We start from the raw sequence: 19,348 nt of genomic DNA on the forward strand, positions 1-19,348 counted from the left end.
ATATACTTTGTTGGGTCTACAATTGTCTTTTCGATGAATGACGATCTTAATATACCCTCCATACTATGTATGGACCAAAAAGACCCCTTTATTGACTCGATCGATTTTTAGCCAATATATTCCTCGTATTTTTATCTGCAATATTACCAAAGACACTATGTACCTAAAACGCAGGGATTTCCAGGAATCTTAATCCAAAATGTTGTAGGAGAGGGGGAACTTGTCCCCTCTATTTTTTTCTTCTTTTTTAGCTCTACTTTCATAATCTGCTATACTATCCGCGTAACTATTTTTTGTATTGCGCAGTTGTACCTACAGTACATCCTGATGGAAGGTTGATCCACCGAGGTACTTTTTGCAAAGGTCGAGTTGATAGAAAAATTTAATGTCTTAAGAGCATCAAATTGTATTGGGTTACATTAAAAACGTACAAAATTACCTACCCTAATGTAGCTACATACATACAAACATATCTACGTAAATATTTTTAGTTTTAATCTTCGTACAATCAGCTGATACAATTCATACTAATTCAATTGTCCAGCAACGGATTCCATGTAAATTGCATGCATGATGATTGAAGCTTTTGGAGAGCTTTTTCTTTAATAGTTAATAGGGTTTAGTCTAACATATCTATGTTTAAATCAATTTCGGACGCAAGTCATTCTAAGTCATACACAGCTGTAATTTTAGCATTCGGTCGGAAAAAAAATATTTTGAAAATGGATGAAAAAATTAAAAATAATAAAGAAGCCGCAGGTCCAGTTGTACCATCCTGGATTAAATCACATCTCTTTGTGGATATCTTAAAAGAAATCGAACCGGAATTCCTGTGCATTGAAGAGTTCAATGTGGTTGGAGCATTGTCGCCGGGAGAGAATTATGCATCGATTATGTTGAAAGTTGATATCGTTATTAAACTAAAGGGTAATGTGTTGAAATTATTAACATTGGAATTTAAGACATTTTTTAGAGTGCCATGTTTATGTTTCTTCTCAAATCGGATGTTACGGTTTTCGCGATGCAAAGAAGTTGCAAGAATATCAAAGTTAGAAAATTGATTACCTATAAACTGCAACAAAGTCAAACGCCATAATTTATACGTTTTTTTTTTTTTAATTTTATCGAATAAAAGGAAGGTCGGAAATAGCATAAAATTTTAGAATAAGTTTACATTTGTTCGAAATAGCACCTTTGGTACGACTAATGGCCTTTAAACGGCCAATGAAACCGTCACACACCGCTTGAATGTTGCTCTGCAGTATTTTGTCCCATTCCCGGCGAAGCGGTTGCTTGAGCTGATCGACACTTTGGTATTTTTATACCCTCCACCGTAGTATGGAGGTATATTAAGTTTGTCATTCCGTTTGTAACACCTCGAAATATACCTTTTAGATCCCAAAAAGTATATATATTCTTGATTAGCATAAAATTCTATGTCGATTTAGCGATATCCGTTTGTCTATCCGTATGTCAGTCTGTGGAAATCACACTAGCTTCCGAACGAAATGAAGTAGGTTGATAAAATTTTACTCAAATGTGTATTATGTCTGCAGGACTTTTGGTATTAAAAATGGATGATGTAGGTCCACGTTTTGATATAGCCCCCATATAATGGTACCTCCCGATATTCGGTATTACTGTAATTCAAGCAACATTATTCACCGGAAATGTTTCAAATTTGGTATTTGAAGTTCGTATTGGATACTACAGCCTATGACAGAAAATTGTCTGTATAGGTCCACGTTTTCGTATAGCCCCTTCGTATAACGGTACCTCCCAATATTCGGTATTTTGATGATTTTAGTTTCTCATTTGAATATGGCAATGGTTCATGACAAAAGTTGCCTATGCAGGACCACGTCGTCGTATAGACCCTGATATAACGGCTACATTCGGTATTTTTAAGATTTTAATAGAATTTGTAAGGATTTTATTTTTCTGAAAATTGCCAAATTCGATCAAAATGGTGGTGGATATTCAAAGATCTGCCCGGCTGAACTTACTGCTTTTTCACTTGTTTAGTGCCAACTTTACTTCCAAAAATCCCCAGACACAATAGTCCGAAAGATTGGTATCCGGAGGTTTTGGTGGCCATTGGGCGCTGGAAATGGAGCGAGGAACCTCATTTTGTAACTAATCTTGGGTTGCGCGTGCTGAGTGCGATAGTGCTGAGTCCTGTTGGAATGTCCAAGGTCTACGGCCAAAATGTTTGCGTGCCCAAGGCTTTAATGCACCCTCCAGAATATTTTCGCGATAATATTCGCATTTATTCTGATGCCACGGTCGATAAAGACGAGTGTCTGTGAAGGAGGTACCAGAAGGATTGAACTAATTGGGGGTATCATCAAAAATTTCTTAACGAACGGAATATCTTTCAGGAAAAAAAGGCGACAATCTGTGCGACATACTAATATTATGCAACAACGTCGACAATTTGAACTCCTTGGTCCAACATAATTTTATATGGATTGCTTAAAATCTGTTACAAAAATGTACTATACTTGTTCTTCTCTTCTTTCAGACGGCTCGAATAAAGCACAAAGTTTCATGTTGAAAGTTCTACACGACAATGAGTTGTTTCAAGAACTGATGCAAACTTACAACATGTTTGATGTTGAATCTGGAATCTATGGAGATGTGATACCTGAATTGGAGCATATTTTAGCCGATGCTGGTGTGAATTTACGATTTGGACCCAAATCATATCGTCTACCCACAAATGAGACACACATACTTTTGGAAAATCTTAAGGATATGGGATTTCGTAATACCAACCGTTTGGAGGGTCTTGATATGACACACGTTAAAAGTGTGCTCACAAAGTTGGCCTATTGGCATGCTGCCTCAGCTATGCGAGTTGTTCAAAAAGGACCATATCCAGATCTATATTCTGCTGGATATTTTCGATCGGAATGCTATGACATGATGAAGGAAATGTTTGATAGTTCTACCAAAATGCTATTGGAATGTATTCGAGAATATTCAAATTCGAATTTGTACTATGACAAAGTGGCTAAACTTCAACATCGAGTAACCGATGAACTGTTTAAGGTAACACAAAATCACAGTGCCGATGTTGGGGATATTGATGCTGAGGAGGAATTCAAGGTCCTCAATCACGGTGATGTTTGGTCCAACAACATTATGTTTAAGTATAATGATGAAACGGGAGAATTGCTGGAAACTTATCTGGTAGACTATCAACTTCCTAGCTATTCCTCACCAGCCCAAGATATATTGTATTTCATATTGACTTCGTGCAAATATGAGATAAAATTGCAGGATTTTGATTTTATGATTGCCTTCTATCATAAACTTCTTGCGGAAAACTTAAGACTGCTCAAATATCCTAAGAAAATACCAACACTCAGAGATATTCATTGCATGATTTTTAAATACGGAATTTGGGGTGAGTTTTTTGGCTTTTTCTTAGGCTCAAACGTTGCATGCTAAAAAAAATATATTTTTTAATTTCTTTTTTCAAAATTACAAAGTTCATAACATACATTTTTCTTTTTTCTTAGGTTATGTCTCCATCACCAATGTCATGGCCCGGTTCTGTGTGAACCCAGTGATAGTGCTAATTTAGACAACTTCATCTCTGAAACGGATGATGGCTTGGCATTTAAAAAACAGATGTATTCAAATGAACGTTATCGAAAACATATGGAAGCCATTTTACCATGGCTATTGAATCGGGGACTCTTGGATTGCTAAACCTATTTCAGTATAAAAAAAATAAAATAGAAAAAAATGTATAAAACAAGAAAAAAACGGCCGTGTCGAAGTTTTAATAGCCTCCATATAAGGGTAAAGGAAACATTTTTATATAAAAGTATCTGCATTCAAGCGTGTTTCACTATTAATTTAATATACCACTAAGACCGGTTGGATAATGCTGTTGAGCTTATCAAAAAACCATAAAGTAAGTGAGGCCGTTATATGGGGACATACCAAAACAGGAACCTCTATAGAAAATTTTATACTTAAAGAATATCATCTATCAAATCTTCTAAAATACCAAATATGAAACAATTTCTGGGGTAAATAGGACTATGATTATTAAAATACCGTATATCGGTGGGTATCGTTATATGTGCCCTACAGAAAAACGTGGAACTAAATATTCAATGTTCTGCCACCGGACAAGATAGTGGGTATGAACTATTAATACCAATTTTTATCAAAATATCGAATATCGGCAGATACCGTTATATGGGGCTATACAAAAACATGGACCTATATATACAATGTTTCGCCAACGGAGCTAGAACCCATTATGACCCACAAATACCAATTTTTAGACAAATCCATGAAAACATGTGATAAAAATCATCAAAATACCTAATATCGGGAGGTACCGTAATATGGAGCTGTACCAAAACGTGGACCTATACATACTATGTTTCGCCACACCAGCTAGAACCCATAATACACGACAAATACTAATTTATAGAGAAATACGTAAAAAACTGTGGCAAAAATCATCAAAATACCGAATATCGGGAGGTACCGTTTTATAGGGGCTGTACCAAAACGTGTTTCGGCGCCGGAGCTAGAATCTATTATGACCAACAAATACCAATTTTTAGAGAAATCCGTGAAAAATCCGAATATCTGCACTATACCAAAACATTTTGAATACCAACTACCATAATACAAATTGTTCTGCTACAAAAAGACAGACAGACGGACATCGTTAAATCGACTTAAAATATTTACTTTATGGTGTCTACGACGGATATTTAGGGATATTACAAACGGAATGACAAAGTTAATAAACCCTCCTTTCCAAGGTGGAGGGTATAAAAATGAAATATCAAATAAAATAAAACCAGTAAGGAAAGTTCAAAAGTCGGGTGAGACCGACTATATGATACCCAACACCACTATGTGTATTTCATAGAGCTCCCGTAACAAAAAATTTTATATTGGGAACTTATGTGAAGTAGATCATACCAACTATGAACCTTATTTGAATGCGTATCATGGTTTCAGAGTAGTCACAATTTGGGAACTATATCCAACTCTGAATCGATAAAAAAAAAACTGAACCGACCCCGATAAAATTTGTCAGATGTATTTTCAAGCTGCATCTGACGTCGGGTATCAAATATCCTTTTTGTGGAGTACATATTACGCATGTGACGGACCTTAACGCCAAATCGGATGAAACATATATATGGGAGCTATAGCTATATCTGAACCGATTTTCCAAAATTTGAAGTACTTGCTTATGGGCTGAATTCCGTCGGAAGTGCCAAAATTCATTTAATTTGGGCTGATATTAGCCATCGATAAATCGAAATCTGATCCGATCTCAATAAAATTTGACAAGGGTATTTCTGGGCTGTATATGATATCTGATACCAAATATCATTCTTGTGCAGTGCATATTACGCATGTGAGGGGCTTAAAAATCCAAATCGGATGAAACATATATAGGGGAGCTATAGTTATATCTGAATCGATTTTCACCAAATTTGATGTACTTGCTTCTAGGCTGAATTCGGTCGTACTTGCAATTCCACTCCAAATGCTGATGCGTAATGAACGTGAACTCGGATATGGGAGCTATGAACAAATCTGAACCGATATTAATACAATTAGAGAGAGGTATTCTAATGATCTGCATCTAATATCTGGTACTAAATCATTGTGTTAAAGTACATATTCTGAATGTGAGGGACTTAAACACCAAGTCGACTGAAACACATATATTTTACTTATATCATGTAGTGTTAGAAAACATAATTTGCAAGGATGTACAACTATATCCCATGTGTGTGGAATTAGAATCAAATTTTTGTATCCTCCACCATAGTATGGATGGTATATTAAGTTTGTCATTCCATGTGTAACACCTCAAAATATACATTTAGACCCCAGACCAGCATAAAATTCTATGTCCATTCTTAAAAATATGTCTATGTGTTCGGTCTGCAGGACTTTTGGTATTAAAAATGGACTATATAGGTACACGTTTAGGTATAGCCCCCATATAACGGTACCTCCCTATATTCGGTATTTTGATGATTTTATTAGAACGTTGTAATGGCCTTTGACAAAAAATGTCCGTTTTCGTAACGGTACTCCCTATATTCAGTATTTTTTGAAAATTTCCCAATTCCTCCCAAATGGAGGAGGTTATTTAAAGTTTGGCCCGGCTGTACTTACTGTTTTTATACCCTCCACCAATTTATGGAGTGTATATTAACTTTGTCATTCCGTTTGTAACTCCTCGAAATATTCATTATATGCCCTACAAAGTATGTATATTCTGGAACAGCGTTAAATTCTAAAACGATCTACCGATGTCCGTCTGTCTCTCTGTCTGTTGTAATCAAGCTGTCTTTCGAACGAATTGAGATAGATAGGCTAAAATTGTGCATACATGCATAGTTTACCAGAAGGCAGATAAAGTTCGTAAATGGGCCATGTCGCTACACGTTTTCGTATGGCCCCCTATATCGGTACCACCCGATATTCGGTATTTTGATGATTTCAGCGACATTATTTACCGGAATTATTTCAAATTTCGTATTTGAAGTTCGTAATGGATACTACAGCCTATAATAAAATGTTTTGTATGCAGGTCCACGGCTTCGTATAGACCCTATGTAACGGTACCTCCCGATATTCGGTATTTTGATGATTTCAGCAACATTATTCACCGGAATCGTTTCAAATTTCGTATTGGAAAGACTTCATGGGTACTACAGCCTATGGCAAAAAATTTCGTATGTAGGTCCAAGTCTTCGTATAGCCCCCATATGACGGTACCTCCCGATACTCGATATTTTAATGATTTTTGCAACATTATTCACCGGAATTGTAATAAGTTTCGCATTTAAATTTCGTAATGGGTATTGCAGCATATGAAAAAAAAAAATTCTAATGCAGGTTCACGGTTACGTATATGCCCCATATAACGGTCCACGTTTTCGTATCGCCCCCATATAATCGTACCTCCCGATATTCAGTATTTTCATGATATTAGCGACATTATTCCCTGTAACTGTTTCAAATTTCGTATTTGAAGTTCGTACCCATCCCTATGTTGTACCCATGCCTATGACAAACAAGTAAGCAAAGGCTACAGTCGAGCGTGGCCGACCGTTGAATACCCTACAACACTATAATAAATGATACAGTTTATATAGGCGAGATACTCGAAAGAATTCCACAAGATATTGTGACAAATAATAAAAGAAAACCATCAGGTTTCGTTCTCTAATTTTCGTATAATAGCAACTTAAACTAATTTGCACATTTAAAATTAATTGGTAGATGTTGCACTTAAATGGTCTTCCTAGATCTGGAACCTATATTTCCCAAAGACCTATAATCCCTCAGACGTGGCAAAAGATTAACATTTATTATTGGTTTTTTACTGAAACGCAACGAAATCAGCGTTAACGAAATAGTCAGAAGTGCGTCTTTCCTGTATTTGTGAATTCTCCAAAAAGTCACCGGAATGGACATTTTCGTATTTTGTCTACAAAAGTTGGCAAACTATTTCACACATTGAATATTTTTGGGATGGCCATCCAAAACTGCTTGGCTTTTGCAAAGTCCGGTAACCCCCATCCAAATGTGCGTGAGGATCGGGCAATAATTACGATCTGCTGACAATTTTGCAGTTTTTTGGTCCATTTCAACCCCTAAATATATGGCGATCATCTCCAAAAAGAGTAGGCTTCTATTCTGACCCTCATCTTATCCCCATGCAAAATTTCGTAAGGATCGGGCCATAAATGCGATCTGTATATGATATCCTGATATCCTAACTACTTAGTTTTGTTAGCTGTAGAAATATTACCAAATGTTTAATTCAAAATGAAAATATGCCAAAAATATGACAAAATTGAAAAAATATGAGAAAATGTTTCAAAATCAATATTTTCATCTTTAGAGAGATATTTTTATGCGATTTTTTAGACGTTGTTTCTTTCCTGCCAAGAGGCCATTCTAAATTAATGAGAACTGTCGAAGTCAGTTCAGCCGTTCTCGACATATAAGAGATCTTTCAAGCATATATTCTTTGATAGACATATATATCGCACATATTTTGCTATATATCCGTTTTGTTGGATGTTAACATCAATGTAAAGGTCAGAAGTAACCTTGTCATGGCTTTGTGATTTTGCCGGGATTTAAAATATTCGCGGTTTAATGAAAAATTTTGATTTTTTTCGACACAAAAGATATGGTCTATTTTACCCGCTAAATATTATCCGATGACCACCCAAATTGGTAGGCTTCTTCCCCGCCCTAAACTCTAGCTACATGCGAAGTTCCGCGTCGATTGTTCTATAAGTGCGACCTGTACAGCTACTGCAAAATCCGACATTTTTTCAGTATTTGGTCCATTTCAGCCCCTAAACATTTGGCGATCATCTCCAAAAGAAATAGGGTTCTATTCTGACCTCAACCCCACCTACATTCTAAATTTCGTGAAGATCGGGCCATAATTGCGACCTGTAGAGTGATTACAAATTAACATGGACAGACGGACAGACGGACAGACGGACAGACGGACGGACGGACATACATAGCTAGATCGACTCAGCTCGGCGAGCTAGGAAGATCCATATATACTTTCCTATGTGGGAAACCAATATTTCGAGGTGTTACATAATTTTTGGCCCAATCAAACTTATAATACCCCCAACACATAGTGTTGTAGGGTGTAAAAATGTCGAATGCAGGTTTATGTCTTCGTATAGTCCCCATATAATGGTTTCCATTTAAGTGGTAATTTTCGGATTTTTTTTTTTTTTTTAAATTTTGAAAGTTCTTTCCAAATGGTGGAGGGTATTAAAAGTTCGCGTGCCCAACTTAGCTGCTTTTTTACTTGTTTTACTTTTTGTTGAGTTCTTGATTTTCCACCATTTTAATCTCTTTATCGGTATATTCAGTAAACGAAGTATAGGTCAATTGTTACTACAGTATAATTTACTTGCCAGAATTTTTTGTGAAATACGACTTATATTTATCGTTATCACTCTTATCCATTATCATTAATTTTTTTTGGATTAATGAAGAAGTTTACGTTATTTAAAATTAAAAAGCTCAAACATCTATGATTTGTAGTTTTTGCCAAAGTTTATGGTAAACATATTGAAAACATTCACAATGAAAAGCATTTGAACTTTCGGAATATGATGAAATTTGCATTAGGAGATTTAAAATTTTATCTTGTCTATCTATCATTTTTCTTGTGACAATTTGTAGATAACTCACTATGTATGTTTAGAAAATATAAAAAGTTCGGGTAGAGTAGTTTTCGCTCACAGTTACATTCGGTTGTTCGAAAAGCTCAAACGAAATTTCTCTAGAGACTCAAGTGAATTAAAACTATTTTTTATCAATGAGCGTTGACAACATTACAAACAACAACAGCAATTCATCAGTTCCGTCAGTTGTTCCGCAATGGATTGAAGCGAATTTATTTGAGGAACCTTTAAAACTGGTGGAAAAAGATTTCGAAGAAATTCTTGATTTTAAAGTGGCTGGAGCTCTGGCGCCGGGTGAAAATTATGCTACTGTTATGCTCAAGGCTGAGTTCGTGATCAAATTGAAAGGTAAGGAAAAGGGGGAATTTTTCCCAATATATATTTTTTTTTCAAATACGAGGAACCTGATACCTGAAAAAATGTTTTCAATTTTCGATTAAATTTAAAATCTTATTTTTTGCAATTTATCCATCCAATATTTTTAAATTTTTGAACTTCAGATGGTTCCACAAAACCCATTACCTTTATGTTAAAAGTTGCCCACGACAGTGAACTTTTCCGGGAAATGATGAAAACTCATGACATATTCAGCATCGAAGCAGGCATGTACCTTGATGTGGTGCCGGAATTGGAACAAATATATGCCGATGCTGGTGTCCAGGTGAAATTTAGCGCAAAATCCTACAACTTACCCACCGATCAACCTTATATCCTCTTGGAGAATTTAAAAGAAAGGGGTTTCCGCAATTTTAATCGTTTGAAAGGTCTCGATATGCAACACACCAAATGTGTCCTTCGCAAAATGGCCCAATGGCATGCAGCTTCGGCTGTCAGAGTTGCCACTCGGGGCATATATCCCAAAATGTATCTGGACGGTTATGTTATGGCACACACATTGGATATGATTCAAAGTATGTATGAGGCTTCGGGAAAAGTACTATTGGAAGTTGTAAAGGAATTTCCCAATTCTCAAATGTATTATGAGAAAATTGTAAGCCTGCATCATGAGCTTGCAAGAAAACTTTACGAAACTGCCGAATACAAGTACGATGATGACTTTAAGGTTCTCATTCATGGCGATGCTTGGGTGAATAACATCATGTTCCGTTATGAGGAGGAGACTGGTGAAATTCGGGACACATATTTTGTTGACTATCAAATTCCTCGTTACACATCTCCGGTGCAGGATTTGTTGTATTTCATTCTATCATCCGTTCAATATGAGATTAAGTTGCAGGAATTCGATTACTTCATTGCATTCTATCATCAACAACTGGTGGAGAATTTAAACCTACTGAAGTATCCAAAGAAAATACCCTCATTGAAAGATTTACATTTAATGTTATACAAACATGGAATATGGGGTAAGTAGGGGATCTGACATTGGAAAAAATGCGAGAAAGTGAGTTTAATATTTTTTTAATGTAATTTCAGGTTACAGTACAGCCACGAGTGTCATGGCCGCTGTCTTGTGTGATCCCACTGAAAATGCCAGCATCGATAATTTTGTGGGTGAATCTGATGCTGGTCTAGCATTTAAGAGGCAAATGTATTCGAATCCCCGCTATCGTAAACATTTGGAAGCCATCTTGCCATGGTTGTATTATCGTGGTTTGCTTGATTTTTAATCAAATTGCATCATTAGTTTTAGGATTGTTGAATAGAAATTTATTGTTTATAGTAATTTAAACTAATTGTTTTATTTAATTTCGATCTACATTAGAATGTTGATTACGCTTCTAAGCGCTGATATATTTCCGTTCGTCATTCCATTTGTACCTTATCGAAATAATAATTTAGTCAATACGAATAAAGATAGGAAGCTAAAATTTTGCGCGGATCTGTCTTTTGTCTGCAGGCAGATCAAGTTCGAAGATGGGCCATATCGGCAACGATATCTTAGAGCCCCCATATAACGGTACCCCCGATATTCGGTATTTTGATGATTTTAACCACATTTTCAGTGGAATTGTCTGAAATTCTACACAAGGAGTTCTTCGAGAGTAATTTACCCCTGAAAGAGAATTTTCTATATGGGTCCACGACGTCGTATAGCCCCATACAATGGCGTCCCCCGATGTTCGGTATTTTGATGATTTTAGTCACATTTTTCAATGGAATAGTCTGAAAATCCATACAAGGAGTTCCTTCTGAGTATCTTACCCCCTGGAAGAGAACAGAGCGAGACAAAAAAAATAACTGCAATAAAACCAAACGCCATAATTTTTCCATTTTCTTTTAATTTTATTGAATGAAAGCAAAAAATGTCGGAAATTTTAGAATTAGTTTAGATTTGTTCGAATTGATCACCTTTGGCACGAATTATTGTCTTCAAAAGCGGTCAATGAAACCGTCACTCGCTGCCCGAATCTTGCTCTGCGGTATTTTGGCCCATTCCCGGCGAAGCGCTTGCTTGAGATGATCGACACTTTGGTTTCATCTCACCCTGTATGTGATACCGTTATATATTTGTTATATGGAGACGTGGGCCTACGTAAGCAATTTTCAATCATAGGTTACAGATCGATCTAAAGGGTCCGTCCGTCCGTCTATCTTACTGGTGCGCACAATAGGTTAGGTAATGTTACGTTGGACATACACTTAAGCCGGTATAGACCTGTTGTGCGCTCTAGACTAAGGGTTTTGTTTTTGAAGAAGGCGGGCAGTTTACAGTCTTTTATATTTGTAATTTGTCTTATATCGTTTACCATGGTCTGATTACCACATAACCACATATATGCTGTTTTCTGCACATCCTATCTTGTACAGATGAGCTTGTAGGCCCAGGTGCCCCTTAAGGATGCCTGTTACCTCACTGATCTCTTTTTTACCTAGTAATAAAAGGTTTTTCGTTTTTTATCTCATCGGGATCGCCCCATAAGATTTTTGTGGTTTTCCCTACACCCTCATTGTTCCATAGGGATATGTGGGCGTTTTTTTCCCATGTCTTTAACACAAGACGTGACGCATTTAGCGGCACTGGATTGTCTACGTTTATTGTTGCTAATTCCCTGCCGTGCGCAGAATAACTCTCGAAGAGAGTATCCTATTTAATTCAAACTTGGTACATCGTAATATTATTGTCAAACTTAAATTAAGTTCGGAGATGGGAAACATTCGTGCACTACTTCTGGTACCTCGCCCACAAATGGTCAACATTTTCAAAGAAAATAAACTACCTCATAGAATGAGAAAAGCTCATTCGATTTTGTTCGAACTTTGTAGATCCTATTTGATCTGATTTTTATCTCTGCGAAAATCGACAAATGTTGAATAACTATAAATCTTTTAAAATAAGAAATAAGTTTAATAAAATAATTTAAAAAAAAAATTTAAAAAATCAAATTTCGCACATTTTAATATTAATACCAACATAAGATCTGATCGAAGATGGTCTGCTTTAATCACGCTATCTTTCGAACAAATTTTAAATAGAAGGCTAAAATTTTGCACAAATGTTTATTTTTCCAGTAGGTAAGTTAAGTTTGTAAATGGGCCATGCAGGTCCACGTTTTCACTTAGCCCCCATGTAACGGTACCTCCCGATATTCGGTATTTTGATGATTTTAGCGACATTATTCACCGGAATTGTTTCAAATTTGGTATTTGAAGTTCATAACGGATACTAAAGCCTAAGACAGAAAATTGTCTGTGCTGGTCCACGTCTTCGTATGGCCCTCATATAACGGTACCTCCCGATATTCGGTATTTTGATGATTTTGGCGGAATTGTTTAAAATTTGTTATTTGAAGTTCGAAATGGATACTACAGCCTATGACAGAAAATTGTCTGTGCAGGTTCACGTCTTCGTATATCCCCCATATAACACTTATTCCCCATATTCGGTATTTTGATGATTTTAGCGACATTATTCACCGGAATTGTTTCAAATTTGATATTTGAAGTTCGTTATGGATACTTCAGCCTAAGACAGAAAATTGTCTGTGAAGGTCCACGTCTTCCTATAGCTCCCATATAACGGTACCTCCCGATATTCGGTATTTTATTGATTTTAGCGACATTATTTACCGGTATTTTTTAGATTTTTACAGAATTTTTAAGGGATTTGATTTTTTTGAAAATTTCTAAATGCGTTCCAAATGGTGGAGGGCATTCAAAGTTCGGCTCGGCCGAACTTACAGCTTTTGTGCTTGTTTTATTTTAAAATTATTATAATAATTATTATTATAATAAACAAATTAATATATTTTTTTTTGTTTCTGTTCTATTAATGTGTTATTTCTCCAAGAAAGTACCGGTCACTTACAAGTACTGAGTATAACAATTAAAATCTCTATTTCACAGAAAAATTACATTATATGTGTGAAACATTGTATACAAGTACGCACTAGCTAACTGCCCGGTTTTATTTTTTTCAAAATTTACAATATTCAATACGGTTACTACTGACTTGGTTGTGAAGTTGACAAAAACATTTGTTTTTGCATTTTCGTAAACAGCTACAAGCACATAGCAAAACAAAATAAAAGCTCGATTAAAATATAAACCAGTTGCAGCTTTAGCCAGAGAGGTTCCCACACAAGAGGTTCCCCATCCAGAAATACAACACAAACAAATTTCTTCCAACTGCCGTAAGTTCTCATTTATCAACAAACAAAAAGCTTTGCCATTATGATGAAATTTGTTTGTTGGAGCTTGGACAATAACAAATTTCACCAGTCATGATGTCGTCGTCGCTGCAAACAGTAGATAGGGGATCTCCGGTACGTTTAAATGGTGGGAATTTAAGGCGTGCTGCTGCCAGACAAGTTTTTACGTTCGTTTGATAAACACAGCCATTGTTTACGCTGTCCGAAAAGCTAATAATAAAGCGTGTGGCAGATTGATACGAATTCAATTGACTTGACTTTATAACAATTCAATCAATGGGTGCTAAAAACAACAACAAAGACGATACTTCATCAATTGTTCCGAAATGGATTGAAGCAAGTCTCTTTGAAGGAGCTCTAAAGGAAGTGGAATCGGAATTTAAAGAAATCGTTAATTTCAAAGCCAAAGGTGCTTTGGCGCCGGGAGAGAATTATTGCACCATTATGCTCAAAGCGGAATTTATCATTAAATTAAAGGGTAAGTAAATTAAAAACACTCTTTAAAGACATAATTTACGCTACTAGCTAGTGCTTGTTAGTGGAATTTGGAAATATTCATACGTCACGCCAGATGAAACCGCTGAAGCTAGAATCATGAAATGACAGACTATCTGACAGATCTCGAATCAATGCCCAGTCGAAACGGCTGAATCTAGAATCCTGAAATTTTGCACGATGGTCAGTCATAGTGCTGGGTTTTGGGAAATTCGTACAAAAAGGATACCAAAGGTACAAAAATTTACCAAACATTTGGAATGAGAGTCACTAATTTATAGCAGAATAGATGCACGAATTTTTTGAAATGCAAACTTCAAAATTAAGAAAAGTTGCTCTGCCGAATGTTGCTCTGCGGTATTTTGGCCCATCTCCTGCGAAGCGCTTGCTTTAGGTAAACCACACTTTGGTTGATATCCAGAGATTGATATCCAGAGATTTTGTTGGCCATTGTGCGCTAGAAATGAAGCAAGAAACCTCATTTTGTAACTATTCTTGGGTGGCACGTGCTGAGTGCGATGATGCTGTGTCCTATTGGAGTGTCCAAGGTCTGCGGCCAAAATGGTTGCGTGCCCAAGGCTTCAATAAACCCTCCAGAATATTTTCGCGATAATATTCGACATTTATTCTGATGCCACGGTCGATTAATACGAGCGTAGAGTGACCATCGGTTGTTATGACGGCCCACACCCCCAACATGGCCGGCGCTTGAGTTCTGGTGGCCAACCGAAGGTGCACATTTTCAGCTGACCTCTTTGGCAAGTAAACACAATCATTTTGTTTGTTTACAAATTTCTGAACAACGAATGTTTTCTCATCGGAATAAACCAAATTCGACAGTTCACCACTTTGGGCCAAGAGAAGCAAATCTTTAGCTCTTAGGAGCTAAAGCCATTGAATTTTGGAAATTTGAAAATTCAATGGCTTTACCATGAGCTCATTTTGCAATATTTTCCGAATGGAATATTGCGATATGTTCAGCTCACGAGTGGCTAAGAACATATCGCAATATTATATTCGGCAAATATTGAAAAATGAGCTCGGGGTAAAGCCATTGAAATTCCAACAAGTATCAAAGATGTAAGTTCGGCCGTCCGAACTTTGAATACCCTCCACCATTTGGAACGAATTTGGCAATTCTCAAAAACAATAAAATCCGTTAAAAATTCTATTAAAATCTTAAAAATACCGAATGTAGCTGTTATATTAGGGTCTATACGACGGTAGGTAACTTTTGTCATAAGCAAAGAATATTCAAATGCGAAACTTAAAAGAATCGGTAAATAATGTAGCTAAAATCATCAAATTACCAAATATCGGGAGGTTCCATTATATGGGGGCTATACAAAGACGTGGACATGCACAGATCATTCTTTCCGGCCACTGCGACGCGGGTTTCGATCAAGTCGCTTCTTTACTTTTCGAACCATTTCAGCCGATGTTGCTGTATTCTTCCTTCCACTTCCTTGACGTCGGGCTACGCTACCAGCATCACGGTAACGAGCGATGGTGCGAGACACAAAAGATTTATTCACATTTAAATGCTGGAGTGCTCTAACGATAGCCACTTTTGGTTTTCCAGCCAAATATATAAAAAAATCACACTATCACGCTTAAATTCCATCACGAATAACTTTTTCTTTTGGAAAATTCTTAACAAAAGGCTTTTGTACGCTTGTAAAGAATACAATGAGCGGTCGCTGGAATAATTTAAAAAGCTGTCGGACGAGTGGCTTAGAAATGACAGCAGTCTGAAGTTGGTTGCCGTTTTTTCATCTCGCCCTGTATACCCCCCCCCCCCCAAAAAAAAAAAAAATTGACCTATTTTAGATTTCCAACTCTATTACATCCCCAGATATAAAATTTAGTACTGTTTTGTAATTTTTTAGTCATACCTTCTAATTTAATACCATTTAGTGTAGAATTTCGCACATTTTTTGTCCGTATTTATAAAATCACCTCTAAATCTCAACCGTATCAATTCTGGCTCAAAATTGTATTCTCAAATTTAGTGCATTTTGGTACTTTTATTGTTTGAAGTTCAAAAAAACTCTTTCTTCTTCGTTCTTCTATCCCAAATTACATCAAAGACCCTGATTTCAAATATCAGACTTCAAGCAGTACCAGACTTGGTACCATAAAGTACTTTTCGTGTACTTGTAGTACGCATCTCTAAAACCACCTCCAGACGATTAATTAGTAATTAATTTTGTATCTTTCATTATTTTCTGTTATGTATTTTTGATTAACAAATTGAACTTATTTAAGGTTATTATTTTTTATCTTTTAATTTAAATTAATTAAAAAATAATTTTTATTTATTTGTTTTTAATTAATTTAAAAAATATATATTAATTTCAGATGAGTCAACAAAACCCCTAAGTTTTATGTTAAAAGTTGGTCACGACACTGACCTATTCCGTGAAATGATGGAAGGTCATAATATATTTGGTGCCGAAAGTGGGATGTATCGTGAGGTAGTACCGGAACTAGAAAAAATATATTCTGATGCCGGTGTCAATGTGAAATTTGGAGCAAAATCCTATACATTAGCCACAGATCAATCCTACATTCTGCTGGAGAACCTCAAAGAAAAAGGTTTCCGAAATGCCAACCGCTTGGATGGCCTTGATATGGATCATACTAAATGTGTTTTGGAGAAAATGGCCCAATGGCATGCTGCCTCAGCTGTACGAGTTGCCAGCAAAGGCATGTATTCGGATCTTTACAGCGAAGGCTATATTCGACCAAAATCTTTTGATTTGATCAAGGGAATGTATGAATCTTCAGAAAAGATATTTTTGGAATGTGTCAAAGAGTATTCCAATTCCGATTTGTATTACGGCAAAGTTGTAGAAATGTATCAAAAGGTTGCCGTGGAAATGTTCAAAACAGCCGACACTAAGCGCGACAGTGAGTTTAGTGTTCTCAATCACGGCGATGCCTGGGTTAATAATATTATGTTCTGTCATGACGAAGAGGCGGGCAAGATACTTGAAACTTATTTTGTGGACTATCAAATACCGAGATATGCATCACCCGCCCAAGATTTGTGGTATTTCATATTATCCTCGGCTCAATATGAAATCAAGTTGCAACAATTTGATTACCTCATTGCCTTCTATCACCAGCATTTGGAGAAGAATTTAAAACTGTTGAAGTATCCAAAGAAAATACCCTCACTCAAGGATCTGCATTTAATGCTGTACAAGGATGGAATATGGGGTAAGAGATACATTTAAAAACCATCTCGAATGTGATATTAAAAATGTCATTATTTTTATAGCTTTTAGCACCGTGACCGGCGTCATGTCCGCCGTTCTATGTGATCCAAATGAAAATGCAAGTCTGGATAATTTTATGGGCGAATCGGATGCTGGCGTTGCATTCAAACGACAAATGTATTCAAATCCCCGCTACCGCAAACACATGGAAGCTATATTGCCATGGCTATTGTATCGAGGCCTGCTTGATTACTAAGCATCTGTATGGAGAGGGGAGAGAGAGAGAGAGCAATTAGTTAAACTAATTTTAATTAGAACAATTTTAAGTTTCTTTGCGTTTGTTGATTTTGTAACAAGTGCATCTAATTACTTAATAAATAAAATTCACTGCGTACTTATATTGACTCTTCAGAAGATGAAATTTTAATTAGATCAAGCTTGCAAAACAAATTCAGTAAAGAAAGGCCAATGTCGGGCTGACCCGACTTTATGATACCCTACACTATTATGCATACGTAGTACAGCTACGTATAACAAATAAACGTTTTTATGGGGAATTGAGAACTAAACCTACCAAAGACGATCTCGATACAATTTGGCTAAGGTATTTCTGAGAAGTATTTGATATATTTCTCCGAGTACCGTTGTTACGGAGTGCATATTATGGCTGTGTCTGAATAGCTATATCTGGACAGATTTCCACTAAATTTGACACACTTGTTTTTAGACTCAATTTATATGTGCCAAATTCCATCTTATTTGGTCTGATATTACACATTTGGTGCACAATAAAAAGCGAACCGGTCGAAGTTATATATGGGAGCTGTATCTAAATTTTTACCGATTATCTCCAATTTCAATAAATGCGACCTGTACTTTATTTAAAAATTACATGGACAGAACGGATGGGCGGACCTGCATAAATCGACTCCGAATGTGATTCTATGCAGATCAACAAAAGGAAATATGGGTCTAACTCGCTCCCTTCTCTAGGTTACAAACAAATGCACAAAGACATAAATGTATACATCCTCAATTGTAGTCCATCAGTTGTGGCTACCCTTATATAGGAGTTATTCTAAAATCTCAGAAAAATGGAACCCCAAAAATGAGAATGACAAAGCCTATTGGTTTGGGTATAAAAGTCACCGTCGCACAATGGGTTGATATGCAAAAAAACGGAGATTAATTCATGGAAGCATTATATCGCTCTGAAATTTGTCGTCAGACATTTACATTAGTATGTTTGGAATTAAAAATGGGACATATCGGTCCACGTTTCTTATTATTTTGGGTATTTTGAATGTTTTCACCACAATTTTAAACCAAATCATGTCTAACTTGACATTTGGAGTTCTGAGTAGGTATAATCTCTTCACGCAAAATTTTTTCATGATTGTTCCAGTATTTCGTATAGACCCAAATTACTGTTACTCCTAATTTTTGGTAATTTGAAGGTTTCGGTCACAATTTCAAACCCGATGAGAAACAACAATTATTTATCTTTGGAAACTCTTCTTAAATCTGAAGACAAGAAGTCTACAGATTTTTATGAGAAAGGATTAATAATAAAAATATATTCGGGTAAGATTAAAAAACTTCATCCAACTTCAGACTGCTGTCTCACAACTCTAAGCCACTCGCCCGACAGCTGTTAAAATTATTCCAGTGACTGCTCATTATTTTGCTTACAAGCGTACAACAGCATTTTGGTGAGAATTTTCCAGAAAAAAAATAATTCGTGATGGAATTCAAGCGTGATAGTGTTATTTCTTTA

General features: G+C 36.2%; 2 protein-coding genes across 2 annotated transcripts; both read left to right on the plus strand.

Annotated features, from left to right (window-relative positions):
* Positions 1-681: 681 nt before the first annotated feature.
* LOC105261801 (uncharacterized) lies at positions 682-10,928 on the plus strand. The gene is made up of 5 exons (XM_059126471.1): positions 682-927; positions 2,525-3,412; positions 9,369-9,590; positions 9,743-10,606; positions 10,677-10,928. The coding sequence occupies exons 1-5, from the start codon at positions 723-725 to the stop codon at positions 10,868-10,870; spliced, it is 2,373 nt and encodes a 790-aa protein (XP_058982454.1). The 5' UTR covers positions 682-722; the 3' UTR covers positions 10,871-10,928.
* A 3,020-nt stretch (positions 10,929-13,948) lies between these two features.
* Positions 13,949-17,953, plus strand: LOC101895954 (uncharacterized). Its single transcript, XM_020036713.2, has 3 exons — positions 13,949-14,330; positions 16,709-17,572; positions 17,634-17,953. Exons 1-3 carry the CDS (start codon positions 14,129-14,131, stop codon positions 17,825-17,827), a joined length of 1,260 nt encoding a protein of 419 aa, XP_019892272.2. The 5' UTR covers positions 13,949-14,128; the 3' UTR covers positions 17,828-17,953.
* The last annotated feature ends 1,395 nt before the right edge of the window (positions 17,954-19,348 follow it).

This window comes from Musca domestica, unplaced genomic scaffold (assembly GCF_030504385.1).
Source record: "Musca domestica strain aabys unplaced genomic scaffold, Musca_domestica.polishedcontigs.V.1.1 39, whole genome shotgun sequence".
Classification (NCBI taxonomy): domain Eukaryota; kingdom Metazoa; phylum Arthropoda; class Insecta; order Diptera; family Muscidae; genus Musca; species Musca domestica.